The 26,979-nt window shown below is 43.4% G+C and overlaps 1 protein-coding gene across 1 annotated transcript in view; it reads left to right on the plus strand.

Moving 5' to 3' along the window:
• Nucleotides 1–26,979, plus strand: part of LOC121287374 (spermatogenesis-associated protein 16-like) — a 216,080-nt gene that overhangs the window by 165,928 nt on the left and 23,173 nt on the right. The window contains exon 7 of the mRNA XM_041205187.1: nucleotides 8,396–8,508. Within this exon, the coding sequence (XP_041061121.1) occupies nucleotides 8,396–8,508 (113 nt within the window). The remainder of the gene's footprint in view (nucleotides 1–8,395; nucleotides 8,509–26,979) is intronic.

The following is a 26,979-nucleotide window of genomic DNA, read 5'->3' on the forward strand; positions in this document are numbered from 1 at the left end:
GTGGAGTATCTGAATCTTAAGCCTGAGTCCTGGCTGCTGGTGACTACTGATGGGTGAGTGAGGGGGTATGGTGCATTGAGCAGCATGAAAGGTTGGATCGATGAGTAAGAGCTGTCATGTGAAGATGAATTCACTGACTTTGAACACCTATGCGAGGTTGTTCAACTTTTCCAGCGCTGCTGCAAGGTCCTTGGGCCTAGACTCCGAGCAATATCCTCCTTGCCCACTTACTCTGAATCCTTTGAGAGGGTGATCCTTGAGAGCCACCTGGCCCCCACAGAAAAATGGACCTCACTTTTACTGAGCCATTGAGAGCAGGGTCAGCAGCGGGCTTGTAGGGACCATAAAATGTGGTTGGGACACATTCGGTCGGAAGTCTGAGTTTGTAACTTTGGTTCTGAATTTTGTGTGTGCTGGGAACCATGAAAGGCGGACTTCCCACAACATTTCTATGGGCCCTCAATTAACAGCTAAAATTATAATTAAGTCAAATATTTATGGTACTTTTAGAACTTTATGAAAGGCAGACAGGAAACACAGGATATCAGACCACTAAAATGGAAGCAAAATACTATGGATGCTGGAAATCTGAAATATGAACAGAAAATGCTGGAAAAATTCAGCAGAGCTGGCAGCATCTGTGGAGAAAGCAAAACAGAGTTAACATTTCAAATCTGTATGACTCTTAAGAGCTCTGAACAAGACTTGAAATATGTAAAGGTGGGAGCATTATCAAAGGGGGCTTGTTAAGGTGGAGGAGCACTAATGAAAGGTGGCAGCACTAACAGAGAAGCGGGGGGGTGGGTGAAGGTGGGAGCGCTATAGGAGGGGGACATATGTGGGATTTCCCAGGCTGTGGCCCTCCATTTCATCAAGGTGATATTCAACAGGGCTGGCGACTCTGTGCATAACTGAACTGACCCAGGTGGTCAGGCAGAGAGGTCCATTAGCTTTGGGGTCATTGCTGGATTCTCCCAGGTGTCATCGACTGCATACATGTAGCCATCAAGTCACCCACAGACAAGCCAACAAACTTCAACAGAAAGGATTGCTATTCCATTAACATACATCTGGTCTGCGACCATCGAAAGCAGCTCCGTCAGTTGTGTGCACAGTTCTCAGAAAACAGTCACGACGCCTGCTCGCTCAGGCAGGCCCAGGTGCCAGATCTGTTTGAGCCACCATGGATTGACAGGGACAAGGGCTACCCATTGAAGACATGGCTACTCACGCCTGTGAGGAACCCACACACCACAGTAAAGGAGAGGTACAATACCTGCAACAGGTCTACCAGGGCAATCATCAAGCAGGCCGTTAGGATATTGAAGATGAGATTCAGGTGCCTAGATTGATCCAGTGGAGCCCTTCAGTAATCTCCAGCAAGGGTCCCGTGTAGTCTGCTGTGCTCTGCACCACCTAGCACTGCAGAGGGGGAAGTTGTTGAATAATGAGAATATAATTGACTGACACTCCACATCCGATGTGGAGGAAGTTGCTGCGCTGGTGGCATAGGATGAGGAACCCCTTGCAAAAGAGGCAAGGGGAAATGAGGGACACACAAAGGACTCTTGGGACAATCTAACATACCTGATTTTTGTGGCCCTGATGCCCTTTCACAATCAATGTAATAAAGACTCACCATTATGCAGTCCTGCTGTTACCTCCTGCATCTCACAATCCATCACCAAGTGCCCAGGTTCACAGCACACACTGGCAAAGCTGAGGAGCTGATCAGATGCAGTCTAATCTAATACTAGCAGCCTGTTGTTGGAGCAAGGCTGTAGTTGACCTCTAAAAAGGCACCAGAAATGGCAAGAATGACCTACAGCAATGACCCTAACATTTGTTGAGTGGCTCCATAAAATAAAGACTTCACATATGCAAAATCTAAATCATGAATCCTAAGTGCATCTGGATGCACTTATTAGCTTGTTTACATGTGCTCCTATGAGGTGCCACCCCTGTGCTTGCAGCTGATGTGGAGGCATGCTGCTGATTGGACTGCTTCATGGCTTGGGATGACCTTGGTAGCCGTCCTCTGCTGCTTGGAGGGCTTTGGCATTCTTAGGGGCTCCTGCACAGGTGCAGGACTCTACTCTGCCATCCACCAACTGGAGGTGCTGTGGTCACTGGCAGAGTGACTGAGGAACTGCTGTTCACACCCTGAGGAAACCCCCAAAACAGAATGCAGCCACTCATCCTCCCTTGCAAGGCACACTTGTACCTGCCCTGCTGACCTGAGAAGGACATATGAATTAGGAGCAGGAGCCGGCCACTCGGCCCCTCGAGCCTGCCCCACCATTCAATAAGATCATGGCTGATCTGAATGTAACCTCAACCTCATTCCTGTCTATCCCCCATATCCTTCCCACCACCACCACCCCACCCCCCGTTAATCAAGAATCTATCTAGCTCAGTCTTAAAAATATTCAAAGATTGCTTCCACCGCCTTTTGAGGAATGACCGCTTATTTTTAAACAGAGCCCTACTTCTAGATTCTCCCAAAAGGGGAAAAATCCTCTCCACATCCACCCTGTCAAGACCCCTCAGGATCTTAAAGGTTTCAATTAAGTCGCCTCTCACTGTTCTAAATTCCAGTGGATACAAGCCTAACCTGTCCAGCCTTTCCTCAAAAGACAACACGCCCATTCCTGGTATTAGTCTAGTAAACCACCTCTGAACTGCTTCTACTGCATTTAGATCTTTCTTTAAGTAAGGAGACCAGTACTGTACACAGTACTCGAGATGTGGTCTCACCAGTGCCCTGTATAACTGAAGCATAACCTCTCTACTTTTGTAATGCACTCCCCTCACAATAAATGATAACGTTCTGTTAGCTTTCCTAATTACCTGCTGTACCTGCATACTAATCTTTTGTTATTTATGCAGTAGGATGCCCAGATCCCTCTGAATCTTAGAGCTCTGCAATCTCTTACCATTTAGGTAATAAGCTTTTTTATTCTTCTTGCCATAATGAATGTTTTCACATTTCCCCACTTTATACTCCATTTGCCAGATCTTTGCCCACTCACTTAACCTATCTATGTCACTTTGTAGCCTCCTTACGTCCTTTTCATAATTTACTTTCCCACCTATCTTTGTGCCATCGGCAAATTTAGCAACCATTCCTTCAGTCCCTTCATCCAAGTCATTTATATAAATTATAAAAAGTTGAAGCCTCAGCATTGATCCCTGTGGCACACTACTCATCACATCCTGCCAACCAGAAAACAACCCATTTATGCCAACTCTCTGCTTCCTGTTACCCAGCCAATCTTCCATCCATGCCAGTATGTTACCACCTACACCATGAGCTTTTATTTTCTGCAATAACCTTTGATGTAGAACTTTCTCAAATGCCTTCTGGAAATCTAAGTACAGTACATCACCAGTTCCCCTTTATCCACAGCACACGTGACTCCTTCAAAGAACTCCAATAATCTGGTTAAAAATGATTTCCCTTTTACAAAACCATGTTCACTCTGCCTGATTGCCTTGAATTTTTCTAAGTGCCCTGTTATAACATCTTTAACAATAGTTTCTAACATTTCCCTATGACAGATGTTAAGCTAACTGGTCTGTAATTTCCTGCTTTCTGTCTTCCTCCCATTTTGAATAAAGGAGTTATATTTGCTATTTTCCAATCTAACAGAACCCCCCCCCCCCGCCAAATCTAAGGAATTTTGGAAATTCAAACCAGTGCATCAACTATCTCACCAGCCACTTATTTGAAGACCTTAGGGTGAAGAGTGAAGTTCATCTGGACCTGGGGACCTGTGGTGCAGCCCATAGCCCCAATAATTTGCTCAATACGCTTACCTGGTGATTGTAATTTTCCCGAGTTGCTCCCTCCCTTCCATTTCCTGACCTACATGTTACTTGTGTCCTCTATAGTGAAGACGGAAGCAAAATACCTGTTTAATTCATCCACTGTTTCCCTACTTTCTATTATCAATTCCCCAGACATGCACTCTATAGGACCAACATTCAGTTTGTTAACTTTTCTTATTTAAAATATCTATAGAAACTCTTACTATCTGTCTTTATATTACTAGCTAGCTTTCTCTCATACTCTAATTTTTCCCTTATTAATCTTTTTGTCATTCTTTTCAGTTCTTTATATTCTTTCCAATCTTCTGACCTGCCACCTGTCTTTGCATAATTACTTTTCTTTAAGTTTGATACTGTCTTTAACTTTTTTAGTTAACCACGGACGATGGGCCCTCCCCTTGGAATTTTTCTTTCTCATTGGAATGTATACTGTGCATTCTGAAATATCCCTTTAAATGTCTGCTACTGAGCTTCATTTGACATTTCCCTTAGCCTCATTTGCCAGCTCACTTTAGCTGGCTCTGGTTTCATGCCCTCATAATTGCCCTTGTTTAAGATTAAAATACTAGTCTTAGACACACTCGTTTCTCCCATGAAATGAAAATCCCCCATGATTATTACTGTACCTTTCTGGCAAGCTCCCATCATCTTTTATACTGTGTCCTACTATGTATTTACAATTAGGAGGCCTCCTACAGGTGACTTCTTGCCTTCATCATTCCTCATCTCAACCCAAACCGCTTCTACATCATGGTTTCCTGAACTTAGATCATCCCTCTCTAATGTGCTAATACCATCATTAATTAACAGAGCCACCCCTCCATCTTTTCCTAAATTCCTGTCCTTCCTGAATGTCACGTACCCTTCAATATTCAGGTCCTAATCTATGTCATCCTGTAGCCACATGTCTGTAATGGCTATCAAATCGTACTCCAGGCACCTCGTCTTGCCTCTCACCTTGCCATTCTTCATAGAGCTCATGAACAAGGCAATGGCATGGAGATCTGCAAGCATCTCCAGTATCTACTGAGTGGTTTGCTGGAGGTGGCTCTTCATGAGCGTTGCCAACCTCTCAATGAAGGAAGCCATACATGCACATGCCTGAGACATGCAGCATTCATGGCCTGAATTGATGACTCTATTGTCTGTGCATAGCCACTGGCAGCTCCACCAGATGTTACCTCACTTCTTGCTGCAGCTGCAGCAGTTGCCAATGATTTCAGAGGCACATCATTATCCTGATTCTCACTGTGGGCCTGGTCCACACAATCCTCCAACAGCAGTGTCTCAGCTGTCAACCCCTGTTAGCTGCTTGGGCGTGTCTGTGATGTGTGCCACTAGCTTATGACCATGAATCTACCCACGAGCTCATATCCATTGATGTGAGAGTATCTGCGCTAATGAAGGATATGGGGAAGTGATGTGATGTTGCACCTTCTGAGGAGTCCACTTCCTCCTCAGAGGTGGACAGCAGACCCCAGTCTCTCCAGCTGCCCGTCCTTTGGGATTACCGATACTTGCCTGAGAGAACACAAACATTTAGGAGTTAAGGGCTTCCCATCTCCCCATCCCAACCATGTCTGATGTGGACCTCCAAGTGTCCAGTGGTGGACACATGAGCACTGTGCCTCATGTGGCCCAGATGCACCCTTGTGCCCTTGCAATTATTTACTCACCTGTGATGATACAAAGCAGATGATACAAAGATACGTGGAGGGACAGGTAGTATTGAGGAGGTGGAGAGGCTGCAGAAGGATTTGGACAGGTTAGGAGAATGGGCAAAGAAGTGGCAGATGGAATACAACGTGGGGAAGTGTGAGGTCATGCACTTTGGTAGGAGGAATAGAGGCATAGACTATTTTCTAAATGGGGAGAGAATTCAGAAATTTGGAGTGCAAAGGGACTTGGGAGTCCTAGTCCAGGATTTTCTTAAGGTTAACTTGCAGATTGACGCGATAGTTAAGAAGGCAAATGCACCGTTAGCATTTATTTTGAGAGGACTAGAATATAAAAGCAGAGATGTGCTGCTGAGGCTCTATAAGGCTCTGGTCGGACAGCATTTAGAATATTGTGAGCAATTTTGGGCTCCGTATGTCAGGAAGGAAGTGCTGGCCCTTTAGAGGGTCCAGAGGAGGTTCATGAGAATGATCCGAGGAATGAAAGGCTTAATATATGAAGAATGTTTGAGGACTCTGGGTCTATACTCAATGGAGTTTAGAAGGATGAGGGGGGGTCTGATTGAAACTTACAGAATACTGAGTGGACGTGGGGAAGCTGTTTCCATTAGTAGGAGAGACTGGGACCCGAGGGCACAGCCTCAGAGTAAAGGGAAGACCTTTTAGAACAAAGATGAGGAGAAACATCTTTAGCCAAAGAGTGGTGAATCTATGTAATTCATTGTCACAGAAGGCTGTGGAGGCCAGGTCATTAAGTGTATTTAAGACTGAAATAGATAGGTTATTGATTGGTAAAGGGATCAAAGGTTACGGGGAGCAGGCGGCAGAATGGGGTTGAGAAACTTATCAGCCATGATTGAATGGCACAGCAGACTCGATGGGCCGAATGGCCTAATTTCTGCTCCTATGTCTTATGGTGATCCCACTCCTATTTTTCCATCAGCAATTATTCAGTGCCCTGAGCCCCAGCCAGTTCCAGAGCCTCCTCCTCTGCCAAGGTCAGGATACGCAGGTTTGGGAAGCATGGAGAGACAATACAAAATAAGGGGTACAATTCTTAAGGGTGAGCAGGAGTAGAGGGACCTGCATGTATATGTGCATAGATCATGCAAGTGGCAGGACAGGTGGAGGGAGCAGTTAATAAAGCATACAGTAATCTGGGCTTTATCAATAGGGGCAGAGAGTACAGGGCAAGGCGGTTGTGCTGAACTTACATAAGAAACTAGTTAGGCCTCAGCTGGAGTACTGTGTACAGTTCTGGGGACCACACTATAGAAAGGATGTGAGCGAATTGGAGAGGGTGCAGAAGAGGTTTATAAGAATGGCTTCAGGGATAAGAAACTTCAGTTATGAAGATAGATTGGAGAGGTTGGGACTGTTCTCCTTGGATAGGAGAGGCTAAGAGAAGATTTGATAAAGATGTTCAAAATCAGGAGGGGGCTGGATAAAGTAGATAGGGAGAAACTGTTCCCGCTCATAAAAAGATCAAGAACGAGAGGACACAGACTTAAAGTAATTTGCAAAGGAAGCAAATGCGATGTGAGAAAAAGCTTTTTCACACACTGAGTGGTTCAGGTCTGGAATGCACTTCCTGGAAGTGTAGTGGAGGCAGGTCTGATCAAGGCATTCAAGGCAGCATTGGATGATTATTTGAATAGAAACAATGTGCAAGGGGAAACGGCAGGAGAATGGGATTAAGTCATAATGCTCATTCAGAAAGCTGGTGCAGACACAATAGGCTGAATGGCCTCCTTCTGCACTATAACAATGATGTGATACTGTGAAATGGATAAGTTAAAAGTACCACCTGCCTTTTTCATCTAGACAGCTCATAAATGCAAAAACAAGCTTTCTGCATCTTAGCTTCCAGTTGAAATCTCTGGTTTAAAAACTGACTGATGCCCCAAATTTTTTCTCTCTGGATTCCCAGTTAATGGAAAGTTTGACCCTCTGACTTGCATTGCCATAGCCTCCAGGGCTATGGGCCAAGTGATGGAAAATGGGGTTAGCATAGTCAGATCTTTGTTGACCAGTGCAGACATGATGGGCCAAATGGCCCCTTCTGTGCTGTAAACATCTATGAGACTTATTCACCATTCATTGATTTCCCAAAAGATTTGTTAATAAACTGGTTACTCTCAGCCTTCCCTTTGTATATGGATCTAAAGAAATTATCTTTGCCATCTTCAAAATGAATATAGGTCTTTCTTTCTTTCATATGGTTTTAGGAGCAGAAGCTGTCGTAACAGTTTTAATGTCAAGTTCCCTAACCAGTTCAATACCCTGCTGGAGAGCAAGTGTATCTCCAGGATGTCACCCTCAAACTTGTGTCTGAGGCAAGATGTTATTATGCGCTCCATTGGTCAGGGTTTCTGCAGTCATAGCCAAGAGATGCTTTGAGGTGCCACATCGGCCATGTACAGACTGAATTCCATTGAGGGTTGTCCACATGCTCTGTGGAGATTGAAGCCTGGTTGTTGAGATGTTAGGTCTGAGACAATGTGTTGATGGGGATCCTGGCTTACCAAGCCTGGAGTGAGTTAGTTAACTTTCATTGTCTCAGTTTGAAGTAAGCTGTAAGCTGCAACATTTTGAAAATTGGCTCACCTAGCTTTAATATGCATCCTCAATGCCGACGGTTTTAAAAAATTGTCCTAGTAGCAGCAGCCAGTGGCTTTTATAAACTATATGAATTCACCTTATTTTAAAGCACGGAACTTAAACATAACTGATATCTAATTTTTTCCATGACGAAAGAAAATGATCAGGCATCCCAAAACATGACAGTAATTTTAACAAACCTGCATAATGTAACTGTATCTGAAGTATTTTAAGGCCCTTACCAAAATCAATTGGAAAAACTATATATGTTTCTTAATATTTTCTAGAATCTAGAACACCCTTTTGGTCACTTACTGTAAAAGAAGTTGAGAAGAACATGGATATCCTTGGGAGGAGAATTCTGCCAGTTTTAGATTTTACACTGTGCACTAAACTAGCTGTGGGTATATTAATTTATTAAATTGACTCATGGACTCATGGAACAACTGAAAGCTTTTATTAGTATTGAAGATTTACTTCAAAAAGATGGATTTACAATGGCAACTGATTATGGCAGTTTTCCTTTTTATTAGTCTGCCTACACTTATTGAATATCTTAAAGTTAATTATCAAATTTCAAGTGCATAAAACATGCCCTGCAACATATACCAGCTTTACAAATGCACAAAATATTACATAATGCAGTTTTCACTGTGCAGACTTCCTACTTATTTAGAGAAATATTATTAAACAACAGAATTTGTGATATCCACTGTTTTGTAGTATTTATATAACTGAGCAAATTACCAGATTATCTGTTGATTATAGAGTCAGTCAAGGGTAGGGCTTAAAATAGTAGTAAAGTTAATTTTAAAGTAAAATGCCACGGACTTAAATTTGGGGCTTCTCAGCTTCTTTCTGTTAATGACATTTTCACTTTTAAGTCAGAAAGTTCTAAGCTCAAACTCCACTCAAGTATCTGAACATACAAAAAAGATGATTCTATCATGCATTTACAGAGAGTGGTTGAATGTTGGAAATGTTGTCTTTTAGCTGAAATACTAAACTAGATTTACATTTATATGGTTCAGTTGTATGTTAAAGTTCTCATAACATTATTTCAAAAAAATATTAGAAAATTTCCCTAATGTCCTAAGCCAACATCCTTCCCTCAACCAATCAAAAACATTACTTAGCCATTCACATCACGATTTGTGGGATCTTGCAGAAAATTGCTGTCAGTTTACTTACGTGAAGATGGAGAGCCGGCAAGAGCCCCGCATCATGACCTTTGGGGAAGGTTCGGTGTATTAAGTGCCAGTCAGACACTTAACTGGGCAGCGGTGAGTTTTCTCCGGGATCAAGGAGCCCCGGGGCTTGAAATCCCACCCAACCCCTGCTCCCTCGAGAGCTGTCGGCTATTTAGAGGCCAGCCGCTGTATATTGCTCTGGAGCGCCACCATGGGGGAAGCAGTGGTAGCTACCAGTAATGTACCCACCCGAGTCGCAGGATCACGGAGGGTCCCAGACCACGTGAGTGATGGAGGGATGGGGCTTGCATGATGGGGGTCATGGAAGAGGGAGTGAGGGGGATCAGCAGCAAGGGCAAGGGGCTAGCTCTCAGCAGGCCTTCTCTTCCGAATGCCAGGTCCCTTGATCAGGCACTGTGTCTTTGAATAAGGGCGCGCCCCCCCCCCACTTCCGGTTTGAAGGGGCTTGCTTCTTGGGCTTGCCGAATGGTGAGTCCCCAGCCCACCGCTGGGTAAATACCAGCAGCAGTAGGATGAGGCCCTTAAGTGGGCATTTATTGCCCAATTAAGGACCTCAATTGGTGGTAGGGCGGGAAGGCCCAGGGTCCTCACCCATCACCTTCCCAATCGATTAAATAACTCTGCCATCAAATGCTCAGAAAAAGGCAGTAAATTCGACCCAAGAAGTCACTTTGTTCCAAATTAATTCATTGCATGCAAACTGCTTTGTAAGACATCAGAAGGCATTATATTAAAACTTTCAGTGTGAAAGAAGTTTTCTCCAGACACATTTAAGTTTCCTGTCAAAGTTTTTCCAATTTTTTTTGAGGTCAAGAAATCATAGGGGTAGATTTTCATTTTCTTGTCCAGCTATAAAATTGGCATTGCAGAACGGCTATCCATTACAGAAACTGCACAGCCAATGGAAACTAAAATCAGGGAATTCCTACAACAGCCTGCTAATCCACATCATCAATTTTGTGGCCTGGTGGTATGTAAAAAACTACCCTATAATTCTTTCATTTTACTTGTGTCTCAACTTAAAATTAAAAATCTATTTCTACTATGTGGATACTGCTGGGGCATTTATACTGATCCTTGTAAGTCATTCCAATTCACAATCAGTATTTATTGCTTATGGTTCAAAGGTGATTACATTTTAAGGCAAAAAGTTGAAGAGCAGATAGTAGAAGGGTCATGAGGACTCGAAACGTCAACTCTTTTCTTCTCCACCGATGCAGCCAGACCTGCTGAGTTTTTCCAGGTAATTCTGTTTTTGTTTTAGATAGTAGAGCACATTTTTTCACCATTACCACCTCTCTAAGAGTAACCTAGCCACCATTGTTAAAGGACTCCCTGCATATTCTGTTCCATTATTCCTGGCCATGCAAATATCTGTATTCACTGGTTGAAAGGCAGGTGCACTCCCAACTTCTGTTCAATTTTGTTATCTAATATTGTATAGAAGTGAACAAGACCTCAGAGAACCAGGACAAAGGTTGAGCAATCTGAAATCACATGTTGAAATGGTGATTAGAGGAAGCACTAAAGGTAACAGTAAATAGGTAACCAGTGCTAGAAGGATTTCATGGTACTCTATACAGTTTTGAAATGAGGTGCCAGCATGAACTGGATTGCAAAAAAAACCCCTAAAACAATGCATCACAAAGTATTTCAAAGGTTGGAGAAAACAATACAAGTTTAAAAGTTGCAGAAAAACTTAACACCAATTGGAGAGATTTTCTTAATTGTATTTTGAATACCTGAGGTGAAATAATATGTTCTAAGGAATTTATATACAATGTAATTTTTGGAGACTACCCAAAACATTCTAATTACAGTCATCTGAGGTAGCTAGCTTTTAAATAACATTCAAATAGGTAATATTATATAACCTGTATGATATTGTCACTGCAGACCCTGTAAACATGCTATTAACTGAATGTTGGTCAAATTCTTTGATTCAACTGTGTAAAATGGTACAGCTAGTTAATTTAGGATTTGGTGACATAGTGGTAATATCACTGGACTAGTAATCCAGATACCCAGGCAATGCCCTGTGGACATAGGTTCAAATCCCACCCACAGCAGCTGGTGGAATTTCATTCCAATTAATAAAATTTGGAATTGAAAGCCAGTCAGTAATGGTGACCATGAAACTATCATTGATTATCATAAAAACCCACCTGGTTCACCAGAGTCCTTTAGGGAAGGAAATCTGTGAAACCTTACCTGATTTAGCCTTCATGTGGCTCCAGACCCACTCTTAACTGCTCTCTGAAATGGCCAGGCAAGCCACTCAGTTCAAGGGAAATTAAGGATGGGCTGGCCTTGCCAGTGATGCCCACTTGCCATGAATGAATTTTTTAAAAATGCGAATTGGTTTTGAATGATGTTTTTATTTCTCAACTAACTTTGTAATGGGCCTCTTTGATGCTTTAATCCTTTATTAGTTTTAAGTTTCACAAATCATCGTAAAGGGAGATACAACTTTATGCGCATAATATTAATATCTAGTTCTGTTTTAAGTATCTTAGAAAATTATAAAATGAATCAAGTGAACCATTCTGGGGGCATAATGGGAAAAAAATAAATTCCTTTAGAGGAAACAATATCTCGTATACCAATTAATTTCTAACATTTTCAATCAGTACTGCCTTTTTCTAATAATAAGAGATAGCTTAACAAATATAATGATTTGATTTGGTCACTGCTGTCCTAGTTTATTAGCTTAATTTTTATTAATACTCGTTTGTTAATAAAAAGCCTGAGTATTGCTGTAAAAAAGAGACATGCTGTCAAAGTTTACTCATCAGGACAGAATCACAGGAATACCAAATTTCAAAAGTAACAACAATTTATACTGCATGAGAAAAGTGTGCTGATTGGTTGGCATTTGAACTCTGATTGGGAGAGGCATTGCCATGGACACTGTACCAGGGAACAGTTATCCCCCAAGCTTTTGTTTAAATTCAAACCAGTTAAGTTGAATCTGATCGGTTGAGGCATTGCCATGGGGAACAGTTGACCCTCAAGACTTTATTTAGTTGATAAAGGTGCAATGTCTGGACATATTCTGTTTGCAAAGGCCCCGTGGATGAATATATGTAGCTTCTAGCATGCATAAATGAGCCACATTGCAAGCCTGATTGATAATCTTAAATTGGTTGTTAGTGTAAACAGTCAGGATTGTTTGTTTTTATTCATTCACAGAGTAAGTGTTGGCCAGTTGCAGAATCACACATAATGTTGGACTCTATGTTCTGAGTTGTGCAAGCACAACCTGGTTAAGCGTGGTCAATACTCTGCCTGTTGTGAACAGCTGAAGGGATGTGCCATTTGATACGATCCACTAGGCATTGGATCGAACAGCCTACTTACCTGGCATTACACTGGCATTGAAATTCATACACCACATTGTGTGGTAGGCAAAACATCTTTTTGGCTAGATGTGAGCATGGAGAATACCACTTGTATTGCTATTGCATAGTAGCAGCATGAAACGGCTAGCTTCACCTGTTGCTCAAATTTTTGAGACACTTAACCCTTCCAGGGTAATCAGAGGTAGACTAGACACTTTTCAGGACCTCTTTTTCAACAATACTTAAGTTTTATTATATGAAATTACATAGGATATATGGTATAGAAACAGGCCATTCAGCCCAACCAGTCAATGCTGGTATTTATGCTCCACTCGAGCCTCTTCCAATCTTTCCTCATCGAAATCTATCATTGTAACCCGCTGTTCTCTTCCCTCTCACATGCTTGTCTCTATTCGCTTCAACTACTTCCTATGGTAGCGAGTTCCACATTCTCCCCATTCTTTGGATAAAGAAGTTTCTTCTGAATCTCCTATTGGATTTCTTGGTAACTCTCTTGTATTGATGGTCTCTGGTTATGCTCTTCCCTGCAAGAGGAAACATTCTTTTTGTATCCGCTCCATGAAATCTTTTCATGATTTTCAATACCTGTTAGGTCACCCTTCAGCCTTTTTTTCAAGAGAAAAGAGACCGAGCCTGTCAATCCTCTCCTGATATATCCCACTCATTTTTGGTATCATCTTTGTGTACACCCTCCCCAGTGCCTCTATATCCTTTTCATAATATGCATGCAGTATTTTAAGTGTTGTCCAAGGTTCAATACAGATTTAGCATAAATTCCTTACTTTTCAATTCTGTCCTACTAGAAATAAAGCCTTGTGCTTTACTTTTATGGCTTTGCTAACCTCTGACACAATTTTTAGTGATTGATGTATTTGTACTCTGAGATCCCTTTCTTTGTTGCTCTATCCATCCTAGACCTGTACCTTCAATGTAAAAAGTGACTTACATTTTCTTCCTACCATGTTGTACATGCCTTACATTTATCTGTGTTGAACTTCATTTGTCATTTATTTGCCCATTCTGCAAGTTTATTCATGTTCTTCTGTAATTTATTGCAATCTTCCTCAGTATTGACTTTAAAAATCTTAATTCAGCACTTCTCTTTGCTGAAGATCCTATCTCTTTCTACGTGGGCATCTATTTCACATAGCCAATAAATAGGGATGATGATGTAATTTATCCACTGCTTCCTATCAGCAGCTGCTTCTAAGCGATGGAAATTCAACTAAGTGAAAAACACTGCAAGAGAGCAGATGTTTGAGTTCAACAGCAGCTAGAAATTCCCTTCCATAGGCATAGCAAAAGCTGAATCGATTGTTTAGGGTTCCGGAATGAGAAACTTACTCTATTGAAAGCATGATATTGAGCACCAAATAGTGGAAAGGAGATAGAAGAAGGATATATAGATAAATTAGAGGAAACTACAAAAACAAGAGGATGAAGGGGAAATTCTGATGTCTGCTCTGCTGGTGGAAATGAGGCAAGGTGGGACTTGAGGGTGCCCATGAAAACTCTGAGACAATGTGCAGAATTGTCCCATTTTTACATGAAGTGCAGTAGCGGGCGGGTAAAACAATGTTTTACCCACCGGCCACAATGGCGGGTTTTCTCGCTGTATCATCCCAAACCCCCCACATTCTTTATGCATTCCCAGGACACACAGTTTCCATGGTAGGCAGGCACTGATTCAACCGCCCGCCATCACCTCGCCGCTTCATCATGCCGGGCACCATATTTAAAGTCCAGCCATGCGCACACCTCAGTGCTTCCAGCCTACAACTGCTGCAGGGAGGATGTCCACAAAATTCAAAAAGACTGCAGCCCCAGGTTTAGCAATGCATCACTGAGATACATTTGAATGCCAGGATGTCCTCTACCCCCGTTCTGGCCACAGGATGGGCAGTGGCGTGACCAACTACGCATGGAGGCAGTGGTCAGCGCCAATGCCTTTCCAAAGAGGACAGCCACCCAGTGCCACAAGAGGATGAATGATCTCTTCCTATCCACCAGGGTAACTCACTCTTCTCATCAATCTCAACTCACACTAACAAACCCATCATACCTCCACAAGGCCCTAACTCTGCCGGTTCAAGGGACATCACCATTCATTCTCTCAAACTCACCATTATTGCCCACATCCTGTCCATGGGACTACGCACCACCCAGACAGGCCAGGCACACTTGTCATCTGGCCTGGCAGGCCTCCTGCTAACACTTTCTCCATCTCTATTCATGCAGGACAAGCTGGCACACAACAACAGGAAGAGGTCGCAGACCGGTGGAGGAATGCCTGAAATTAGGGTCCTCACGAACTTTGAAATCAGAGCCAGCCAGCTGGCTGGCGACGATCATGGCCAGTCATGACAGTGAGGTCGACGGTGCTCTACCAAGTGAGGGTCCAGCAGTGCAACATCCATCAGACAACCATGCTGAGAGTTGTGTCCTGTTTCATAGGCCACTGCCATGCACTAATTATCTTCCATTGCTTTCGCAGGCACATCTGGGAAACCGCTGGAGTCCATGACCCTGGGCCTCCAATCAAACCTCTGAAGAGGAATCTGGATGCATCCTCCTTGAAGTCCTGTCACAGTGCTCACCCACACCCTCCACCAGCGCAGAGGCACACACTTCAGTGGGACCTAGCTTTAGAATAGCTTCTGGATCACAATCTGGCAAGCACATCGCACTGTCTGATCCACAGCAGGCGGCGGCAGGGACTTGCATAGCATCCTGCACTCGGAGGATTGCTGGAGGCCAGTAATTTGTTGTCAGATGATGAGCCTCTGGAGTTGGTCATGTAGCAGTTGCTGGAGCTGCAAAGGCAAGCTCAGGAACATCAAGAAGGGATGTCTGCTGCACTCCTCAGATTGCAAGGCACAATGAAGGAGTCAGTCCACCTTCACTCTGAGGTGATAGTGCTGGCAGAGCTCAACACTGGTAGGATGGCAGCTGCCATGGTCCAGGACATTAGCTCTACACTGCTGGACAGGCACAACTCCATCATTGATGCCATAGTTGGCCTCCAACAGTGTGAACACAGGAGGGGCACCGGGCAGCTCAATCTCACTCCAGTTACCCCTTCTCGAAGAGTCAGCCTGCGGGCCTCGAGCACCCATAGGGAAGAGGATCAGCAGGTGCACAAACCAGGGCCTTCCATCCAGGTGACTCCGGGAATGTCCAAATTCCCTCTTCCTGTGACCTTAGAAGCTCCAGCTCACAGGCCAAGGAGGGTGCCACTACCACACAGCAGGACCCTGAAAGCAGGCCGGGGCGGGCCCTCCAAGTCTCGACCCTCCAGAGGACATCCACCAAGGTCATCACAGGCAGAATGTTACAGTCAGCAGACTGCCTCCACCTCTGCTGCGGATGTCTGGGGAGCACCAAGATATAGTGGCAGGGTTAAGAAAGTTAAGAAGGATTAGTTGCACAGCCTGGGCACGGATGTTAAGCACTTGTACATACTGTTCACTATTGTCAGTAAACTCCCAAGAAAGTCACCCTGCCTGTGGCTCCTGTTCTGATGAGCAGTGTTCTTGTCTCTCGGATGTGAAACCTTTCTGCACAAGATAAAAGGCAGGTGTCTCAGTCCAGGGCCTCTTCCCTGTGCTCTCCAGCCTTCAGACCAAAGTGATGGTCTGGACTCTCACTCCCTGGACACATTACTGATGCCTGCGCCTCGACAGTGCTTGAAATTGCTGCCAGAATGTAACGGGCAGGCACCACAGAGTTCCATCGTTCTCTCTGTGTGCTCTCAGCAGCTTTTAAGATGCTTTGAAGTTTCATGGCTGCGTCTCTATGATATGACCCTGATCACAAAGCGCAAGCGAGCTGCCCTTGGCCAGTCAGGAGTCAGACATTCTCAGAGGCTATGTGAAGATCTGTGGAGTGCCCTCACTGCATGACGTCATAACCCTCCACAAATTTAGCAGCTATGAGGGCCTCCCGAGTCCACCTGCCTCGCCTAACCAGTGTGAGGGCCTCATGCCCATCATCATCACCTTCGAGGACCTCCTCACCCTCATCCCTGCTGGCGTCCTCCTGATCGAAGAAGATCCCCAGCTCCTCCATCTCCTCCTCAGCCAACTCGTCTCCCCGTTGAAGCGCCAGGTTGTAAAGGGCAAAGCAGATGACAATGATGCATGACAGCATCTACAGATTGTATTTCAGGGCTCCACCAGACTGGTCCAGGCACCAGAACCACATCTTCAGCATCCCGATGGTCAGCTCCATCAAGTTGCAAGCTGCAACATGAGCCTCGTTATACCGCCGCTCTGCTGCAGTCTGAGGCCGCCGTCTGGGTGTCATTAGCCACAGTTTCAGTGGGTATCCATTGTCCCCAAGGAACCATCCCTGCAGCTTCTGTGGACCCTGGAAGACTTCAGGGATCTGGAATGACTGAGGATGAAGGAGTAGTGCACACTCCCTGGAAACCGTGCGCACACCTGTAGGATGCGTTTCTGGTGGTCGCTGCGCATTCAGCAGGTGGAACCCCTTGCAGTTGATGTAGTTTACCGCATGTTGCAACGGAAATCTGAGCGCCATGCGAGTGCAGTCAAGCGCACCCCGCACCTGTGGGAAACCTGAGATCTGGGCGAATCCAATCGCTCTTGCATTCTGGTCCGAGGTAAAATGCACAAAGTTGTGTGTCCTGGTAAGGGTGGCATCCGTGACCTCATGGATGCATTTGTGGGTGGAGGCTTGAGAAGTCCCACAGAGGCCACCTGCGGAGCCCTGAAAGGATCCACTGACGTAGAAATTGGTCACTTTCAAGGCCACTGGCAGTGGATGCTCTCCAAATCTCCATGGCGCTAAATCCTACAGTAGCTGGCAACACTGGTTGTTGGTTATCTGCAGGAATGAAAGGCGGTGTCTATAGACCCTGGTGGGGGGAGGGGGGTGTCACTAGGTGCTAACCAGCGACAGCTCACTGTGACTCTTTTGTGGCCTGTGCAGGAACCCCAGCCACCCTTTCTTCCTGAGGTTGCTGCTCCAGCCTTTGCGCACGCAGGAACCTCAGTTGCTCTCTCCTCCGTTGTCTTTGCTCTCTAGGCCATCGGGCATACAGCCAGTTCACCAGGCTCCATGATCCTGATGTACTCTTCCTGCAGGATGAAGGAGAGACATGTGGTGTACTAAGAACCTGTCCTGGTTAAGTGCGAAGGCCTCTTAACACTTCCCGGAGAGTGCTTGCCACCGCTTGGATGGCCAGAGATTACTGCACTGCATAGCTGCCAGAAACCCCACCCACCTCCGCCCCATTGCACACGACCGATTGGTGGCAGTTCCGTCCTTTGGACTGCGTGCTGTGCTCTTAGCTCAGGCCTTCTCTTAAGACTGCACTGTTAGCTTGAAACATGGAGGAGACTGGTCTAAATCTGGATGCTGACATTGCAAGGGGCTCTGAGCACATCCAGCAGTGACTGCTCCATGGCCAGCTTTAGTGAGGAGATTGTACAACATATGCGGTTGTCCAACTGTTCTGCGGTCCACTAAAACGCTCATGACTTTGCAGTCTGTGCCTGGGGCGGGGGAGAAGAGTGAAAAGCTTTAGAGCACATGGTGGCACTTTGATGCCTCCGCATTGCTTGCATGGGCAGATAAGCTAAAATTTGGACTCTAATTGTATCAACGTGGCTGTGCCTGAACTGTCTCAGCTGCAGAGTCATTTTATACAGGCTTCCCGAGTGCATGGCTGTTTCCCTTGGCCATCCTACCCCCCACCCTGAATGCTTGTGCTCTATATTCAACGACAGGGCTGTCCTTGCCCCATCCCCACAAGTCACCTCAACTGCAAGGTGCCCTTGCCACCCAACCCCCACAAGTCACCTCAATGGCAGGGCTGCCCTTGACCTCTTCAACCCTGATCATCTTGAAGTCCAACAGGCGACCCTGGTGAGCGTTGCACAATGTTACTGTGTACTCACCTCCGAGTTCCCCTCAAAGTGTAACCTGCCAAGCGCACGCCTTTTACGTGCTGTTGTGAAACACATCAGCATTTTTTCCAGCCAACATGGATGGATGATCTAGTGAGAGATTTGGGCGGTGGACGATTCCGGCGGGCTGGCCTAATAATGATATGCAGATGTACTATAAAGATGTTCCCGTTGGCAGGCTAAGCGGATGATCACAAACTGGCTTCATGCTGTTATGAAACTGAATGCGCCATATTGTCCACTCACACCACTGAACACGCCTGACACTGGTGGGCATGGAAAATCCTGGCCAATATCTATGTATTTGACTCTTCCAATCCATGCTTGAGAGATAAAGTGGCAAACAGAAACTCTGCTTGAGGTACCCAAGCCTTTCCTGGACAGAAGAAAAATTTCATGCCAGAATTCTTAAGCTCTGAAGGTAGCCATTCTGGTACTACAGAAAGGTAATTGATCCCACTTTCCTTTTCCAAAGTTTTGGCGTTTTTGCTTGGATATCAGTAGAACACACATCATCTTTCAGCTAGCAACAGTTATTTCAAGTGCAAAAAAAAGGGATTGAATTCCTGAGGTAGGCCAGGACCATTTCCAAATAAAACATCTTGATTTTGGAGTAGGAAAAAGTGAAAGATGTTCCCACATTGCCGCCCCACCCATCCCTCCCAATCCCACCCCCACCCGAAAATGACAGGACTAAAATCACGGTGCAACCTGGTTCCACCTCATTTTCCAGTCTCCAATCAGACCAAGATCCATTCAGAGCCCAATGGAATTTAAGGATTGAAAGGTCAAATAATGTTAGTGAAGAATTATATGTCAACAGCTGTTTTTTAGATTAGTATGATTTACTCCAACATAGAGCAAATGTGCTGGATCATAAGTAGGAACATAAGTCCAATAGGTAATGCAAGGGTAGGGGACCATCTTGGAAATTGTTACCATTGCAATTAACTTCATCATAAAAATCAAAGAGATGGAAGATTCAAAGATAAATATTCTTGACTTGAGAAAAAGCCAACAAAATAGAACAGTCAGATAGAGAAAAGAATTTGTTAAGTCAATGAGCAAACAATGGGAAACAGAAGATGTTTAGGGATTAAATTAGATATTCCCATAAGAAGTAAGGAAAGGGCAGGAAAAGCTGGAGTTCCTTGGATGAGTATAGAAATTTACATTAAAATGAAATTAAAAGTGTGTGAAGACAAAAAATATCAAGCACAGTATAAAACATATAATGGGAAAGCAAAGAAGATTAGAAAGACTAAGAGAACACATGGAGAAAGATTGGCAGGTAACACAAGGAAATAATAAACAGCTGCATAAACATAAATTAATGCATAGTTTAGTACAGGGCCAATTAGAGACGAAAAGCTAATGCATTTTTATGGAAGATGAAGGAATGGTGCAGATACTAGGGCCAATTCCACAGTACTACATTCAGGAACGACGCATCAGCAGAAGCATGTGAGACCTGTAGAATCAGTCATGTAGGCTTCAGCATAATCAGCACTGAACCCCTGACAGTGTAAGAGGAAAAACATTTAAAATTTGAACTTTTGTGGGTATGCTGGTATTACTGCTCCCATAGAATTATGTTTATAGATGGAAAATGGCCCCACTCCAGATTCCCTTTGCTGCTTTGCAGGACAATCCTTGCTTTGCTGGGAAGCCTGCAAGTTCATGAAGAACTTCACCACAATAAAGTTTGGTCATCATATTATTAATGAGTCTTACATTTTAACTGATATTTTAGACTTGAATAACTCATTATTAGATCAGGTTTTTTTGTTCCATACTTGCTGCTATCTTCATTTAATTCTGCACTGTTTGGTGTACAGCTCCCACTAGGGTAGGAACTGTGATTAAATGTATTCCTGGAGGTTTTATCATAGATCTTGCCCCTATGCTCCCCATTAGGCAGCCAACACATCCGTCCTTGTGACACATTGCCTTCCTATACCAACTTAAAAGCACAGACACTCATTATCCAATTGGATGATGCTTGACTGCAGAAAAACAGCCCTTTATTTCCCATTTTCAATATTTTCATGGCTGATAAAGAAAAGAATCTTGTTTAATGTCCCAATGCTTTTTCTCCAGGACCTTCAATTCCTGGAGATTCCGGGCCAATCTGGAAGGGTTGACAGCCTAGCTCCCAAAGTCACATTCCAACTACCACCACCTTGTAACTGACAAGCATTTCTGATCATGGGCATTGCACTGGGACTGATAGTAGCTATGTTGGATTTGGAGGAGCACGATTTTTTATAGAATGAGGACGTGCAAGCCGACTGCATAACAGCATATGGATTACATCATACAACTCAGTCATAACTACTTGGACGTGTCAGAAGAAATCTATCTTCACCATCTATGATTCAGCAAGGAGGCAGTCACTGAGTGCATAAACAAGAGCGCGCATCTTCAGGCTACAACCAGCACTAGTGCAGTCTTGACTGTTGAAGATAAAGTCACTGCTTTGTTGTACTTTTATACTACAGACTCATTTCAAACCACAGCTATTAATAGTTCTGAGATTAGTTAGATCTTTGTTACTACTGCATCAGGTAAGTCACTGCAGCCATGTTTGCAGAAAAGGGAAAACTGGAGAGAGTCCAGTATTTCTACCAGGTGCCTGGATTCCTAAGAACCCAGGGCCTTATTTATGGCACTTATGTTTCCATCAGGATGCCAAGCAAAAACCCTGTGACAAAATAAATTGCAAAGAGATTCATCCAGTCAATCTGCAGATGGGCATGGACCGCCAGAACTGGATAATTCATTGTACGTTGGCGGCAGACATGATGCTGTCATCTTAGGAGGCCACCTGTGGTAAAAGTGCTCAGCAGGTCCCACTTCTGGCAAGGGCGGGCTCAGGATAGTTTTTACTACAACATCGGGGTTCCGACTCCTCTAGTAAAATTCAGCCCCATAATACAAGATAAAATTAAAGCTCACTTAGAAGGACATAGATCAAGTAAGATCGGCCAGCATGGATCTATAAAAAACAAAGTTGAGTCAGCCAAATCTTTGAGTGAATTGATAAAGAAAATGCAATTGACTCTATATTTATGGATTTTAAAAGGCATTTAATAAGGTACTGCACAGGAGGCTTTTTGTTAGAATGACAAATTAATTGTGATGGCACAAATGGGAAATTGGTTAAAAGAAACCAGAATTAGATAATAATTAATGGAACTTTTTTTTAATACATATTTAAATGCTCCCAATTGAGTATGGGGCACAATATCAAAATTTGTGGACAGTACTAAACAATGGGAATGGTTAATTGCAAAGAGAACTGTAAGTGATTTCAGCACAACGGATGACAAAATTGGGTCGATAAATGTTGTATAAATTTAATGTGGAGAAATCTGAGGTGATACATTTTGAGAGGCATAATAAGAAACCCTGTAAATAGTAAAACCTTAAAGAGTAGAAAATGACAGAAACAGGAATTTAGATATATAATTCTTTCAAAGTGGAATGCTGAATTGATTAATTTCTTAAGAAAGCTTATGGAGTCTTTGGTTTTATAAATAAATTCATAAGAGTACAAAAAGTAAAGAGCCTAATGTTAAATTTATACCTTAACATATACAAATTGTTGGTTAGCATGTAGTTGGAAAATTATGTGCTGTTTTGAGTGTGTTAGTTTAGTAAAGATGTGAGGACTATGGAGAGAGTACATGAGAGATTTAGGAGGTAATTTTAACCTAACTCGCCCATTGGGAATCCTGCAGGTTTGATTCAGACACTCTGCCTAATTTATGCTCCATTGACTTTTGCAATTGCTGCCATCTGGGTTGCATTAAAATTACATCCTTGGTAAGATAATATCAGGAATGAGAGACTTTAGTTATTAAGAAAGAGGCTCCTGTGTTCCGGATGTTTGACAGCCCAAATATGGCTGTGGGGTAAAGGAAAGTGATGGCGAACTAAAGCCGTGTGCAATCAGCATAAATATGTCAGCTGATCCTGTGATGTCACTGAGGAGCAGATGACAAAGAGTAGGGAGACAGAGATTGGTTCTTGGGTGACTCTGGAGGTAATGGCAGAGAAACAAAGAAGCCATTATTGCAAATGCAGTCATTGAATTTTCATGGATAAGAGTCCATAGAGCAGATAATGGAGCTAATAGAGGAAGGTAGCATAATAACTTGGGACTCCCTTCAGAATGCAATGACAGCGCAACCAAGTCTATAACATTGAGCCATAAGAAGAAAACTTACGCCTACCCCAAAGCAGGGGTATCCAGCAAGTGATATTAGGGTGGGAGGAATTACCAAACTGTCTCTGTCAGAAAATTTCCTAGGGTTTATGACAATGGTCATATTTGTTCTAAGGATATCACATTTTCTTTTAATTCCATAATCCAGAATTTATTCAAAACAGGCATCTGGAATTTCTGTGGGGGTTCTCCTGATCTCTCACTGTACCTTTGGCAGAAACCCCAGACAGCATAAACAGTGACTTCCGTCATTTCCCTGGAGTTTCTGCCAAAGTTTATGTCACTAAACTGGGAGAATCGCCACTGGAAGTCTAACCCTAAATTTATTCTATAATTGAGTACTTTCCAAGGCACCAATTTATGATTAAGGAAAAAAAGTCAAGCAAAATAACAAGACTTTCTAGCCCATTAGAGAGAGAAACAGAACAATCCCAAACTGCAAACCTTCTTTATAATTCACATTATGACTATTCCCCTCCAAGTTCTTTGTGATCTATTGCTGATTTTTGTTTGGATGAAAATACTCTCCATGCTTCCTCAACCCCTGATAATAAAATGGAGGATCAGCCATGGCTCATTGGTAGAAGTCTTGCCTTCAAGTCGGAATGCTCTAGCCCAACTCCAGAGACTTGAGCACATAAACTAGGCTGAAACTTCAGCAGGCAGCTGAGTAAGTGCTGCATTGTCAGAGTTACCATCTTTCAGATGAAACATTATACCAAGGCCCTGGATAAAAAAAATCCTGTGGTGCTATTTGATAAGAGCAGGGGAGTTTTTCCCAATGTTCTGGCCAATATTTAGTCCCTCAACCAACATCGTTAAGCAAATTATCAGATCATTATCTCATTACTGTTTGTAGGACCTTGCTGTGCATAAATTGGCTGCTATGTTACTGTTGGGCTGAATCTTATTGTGGTGTTGGAGGTCTCGCTGCCAGCTGGAAAGCTGGCAAAGACCCACTGTGCCTCTTTTTGAGAAGGCCCACTGAACCATATGCCAACCAGGCAGTGCCGAGGCCACCAGCGGGACTGCCTCAGGAATCAAGACCTTGGGGGCAGAAGTCCCACCTACTGAGAGCTGCCAGCCAGTCAGACGCTGGCAGCTCTTGCGTTCACTAATGCCGAGAAGGTCATGGCTGCTGCTGGAAGGACAGGCACTGGAGTCCCAGGATCGTGGAGAATCCAGGCTACAAATAAATAATGTGTGGTGGGGTTTCGCCAGGTAGAAGTCACTGGGAAAAGGGAATGGGGGTGTGCCAGAAGCAAGGACAGGGCACCCCCTTTCCGATGTCCAGTCCCTTGATCAGGCATCAATTGCCTTTGATTGAGGGCCCTTACCCCAACACCACCACCCCTCTCCCCAAACCCCCTCCCTTCCTCTCCCGCACCGAGGTAAAAAGCGGCCCTCACAGGTTCACCAGTTGTGCACACCACTTGGTGACAATCCTGTTTGCAGCTGGGTTAATCCCATGGCCAGTGGGATGAGGCCATTAAGTAATCATTAATTGGCTACTTAAGAACCTCAATTGGCAGAAGGTCAACTATGGACCTTCCCACCCAGAACGATGGCGGGGTTCAGGTACACAATCACCCCACCTTAGTAATTCCCCTTCCCACCTCCAAGATCACCACCAGTGAGAGAAGATTCTGTCGTAGAAAACACCTGTTACTACATTTAAACGTACTTAATTGACTGTAAAACGCTTTGAGGTAAACTGAGGTCATGAATGGTACTATATAAATGGAAGTTCTTTCTTTGGATTTATTCCTATAGACCTCCTAATATTCCTCTCCATCACATCTGCAACTTGAAATTAACCTAATTTATACAGATAATGCGTATTTCATGTTAAACCCATGTGCCATGTGAGCCCATGCTGTTTGCAAAAGTTTACAGAATGCAAAAGTGATTAACAGAGGAAATTCAAATCGGTTAGGTCTAACAGTAGTTAGATATATTAAAACTAAATTATTTAAACCAAGCCTGGGTTCATTATAATAATGAAAGAGGGACTTTTAATAAGGTGGAGGTGAAAGAACATAAAATTTTCTTTTCAATTAGGGTTGTATTTCAAAATCCCAAATTTCAATATGTTGAGGAAAGGGAAAGCTAAGTAAAAGTATATAAGGAACAAATAGTAATAATTTTTTCTCAAGTTTCTAGTTCATGCTTGGGTTAAAACGTCAGATAAATCTTACTGTGAATCCAGGATTCTTATACATACCAAAACCACTATTATTAAGTTGCTACAGTTTTTTTTCCAAAGACATTTTTCTACTTTTTGACTGAATACTTTGATATAATCACCAAAAATAATTCAAATTCTGTTGGTCTAAGTATCATTTGGCCGCTGAGAAAAACTGCAGATTCTTTCTAGCTCTTCATATTCCTGTTGAAAAGTGCTGAACCACAACTTTTCTGCCATACTATAGGTTATTCTTAATTTAGGTCTTTGAAATCTTCTGCAGGTTCTTAACTGAAGTGTATAATTCAAAGCAAGTGAAGAAGTTATCATGAGATTTGTCTTTTTCCTCCTCAACCTTTTCTGGTTATCTCAGAAATTTAGTTTATTTTTGAGATAATCTGGATATATTCTTCAGTGAAACTGATTATTCAAGTGCTCCACCCCCATTTACAATTCTCACAATCATCACATTTAGTTATGATTTGAAAGTGTTAAACAAATCACCATTAAAATTCGATAAAATTTCCCCCGGTATTCTCTCAAACACCTAACATAATTTATGACCAGACTTGGAAAAGTAGTATCAATGGCCGGCATCTCTTACAGAAATTCCATTCTTTATGTTCTCTATTTGTCTCAGTCTTTCCGTTATTGTTGCAGAGCGATGTACATGTTTTCACTTTCTGTGCTGTAGGACTGGATTTTAAGTTCCCAACACATGGGGAGCACAGGAAGCCCGGAGGAACTGCAGCACATCGGTCAGTGGCTTTTTTCCCAGCAGCTGTATTAACATATTATCTTTGGCTTTCCCAACCAATTAACTTGAGCAAGCGTGATTACGACCTGCATGAATCCATTTCAACTCCACTAACATAAATTTTAATCGGTTCTGGAGTTGGGAACAGAATGACAACAAATTGACAGGACAGCGTTCAAACTTCAAAGGTTGCATATTGTTTTAATGATGCCACTCTAATTGTAAAGCTGGAAGCTGTAAGGGCCTGCAGAAGATACTGTTCACTACTGACGGGAGGAAGAAACCTGCCAATGAAATCAAGAAAGTGTGACTGGAGGTTGCCCACAGGTCAGCAGCAGAAATGTGGTACCACACTCATGGAGTTAATGCTGAAAGCAACTTAATGACCTAAGCAGGGCAGGAAAGGTGAGTACAGTGGTACATTCAACTACATCCTGCTGTGTGGATCGCACCAACCCCCTCACTCTTGTCTTCACAAACCTATGCCAGAGCATCAATTCTGACCCCAACTTACCCATCCCTCTGTGTCTATGTATTTCCTCACATCCCCATCTGTCCATCTACCATTGACATTCACCATCATTCTTCTGCAATGTCTGTTCACAAAAGTGTTGTCCATCTATCAATTCAAAGCATGACATTACTCTCACTCATTGGTCTTTTCATTCCTTCCTTGAAGAGCTCAGAATAAATGAAAAAGGCAAAGGTGGCCCTCCAGCCATCACACAACAGAGACGGCGGCACTGAACATCAGCAGAATCACAACTGTTGGGAATGGGAACCTCCCAGCTACCTGGTGACAGAATTAAATATCTGGCAGCCTGTGACATAAAATGCTCAATTAATTGACCTGATGTGCGCATCACTTCAATCATTCTTATCTTGACATTTCTAATCCTTGTCTGTAATCTTCCACGTGGTCTTCAAGTGGTGTTGCAGGAGGATGATGACAACTCAGCTGAGGTCAGCCACTCTTGAGTGTGCATGGTTACAGGACTCATGCAGACCAACTACCAGCTCAGGTACTTGCACTTCAGTGGGACTGTAAAGACGATAATTGCGTTTTCACCTGGTGACTCATATCAAGCGAACAAGAGCAGATGGTAGAGACAGGGACGGCAGTTGGAAGCTGTAGGATGCTTTTAGCTACATTCAGCTAGATGCAGATGCTGGACCTGAAAGGTCATTGATG

Source organism: Carcharodon carcharias, chromosome 2 (genome assembly GCF_017639515.1).
Source record: "Carcharodon carcharias isolate sCarCar2 chromosome 2, sCarCar2.pri, whole genome shotgun sequence".
In the NCBI taxonomy this organism is placed as follows: domain Eukaryota; kingdom Metazoa; phylum Chordata; class Chondrichthyes; order Lamniformes; family Lamnidae; genus Carcharodon; species Carcharodon carcharias.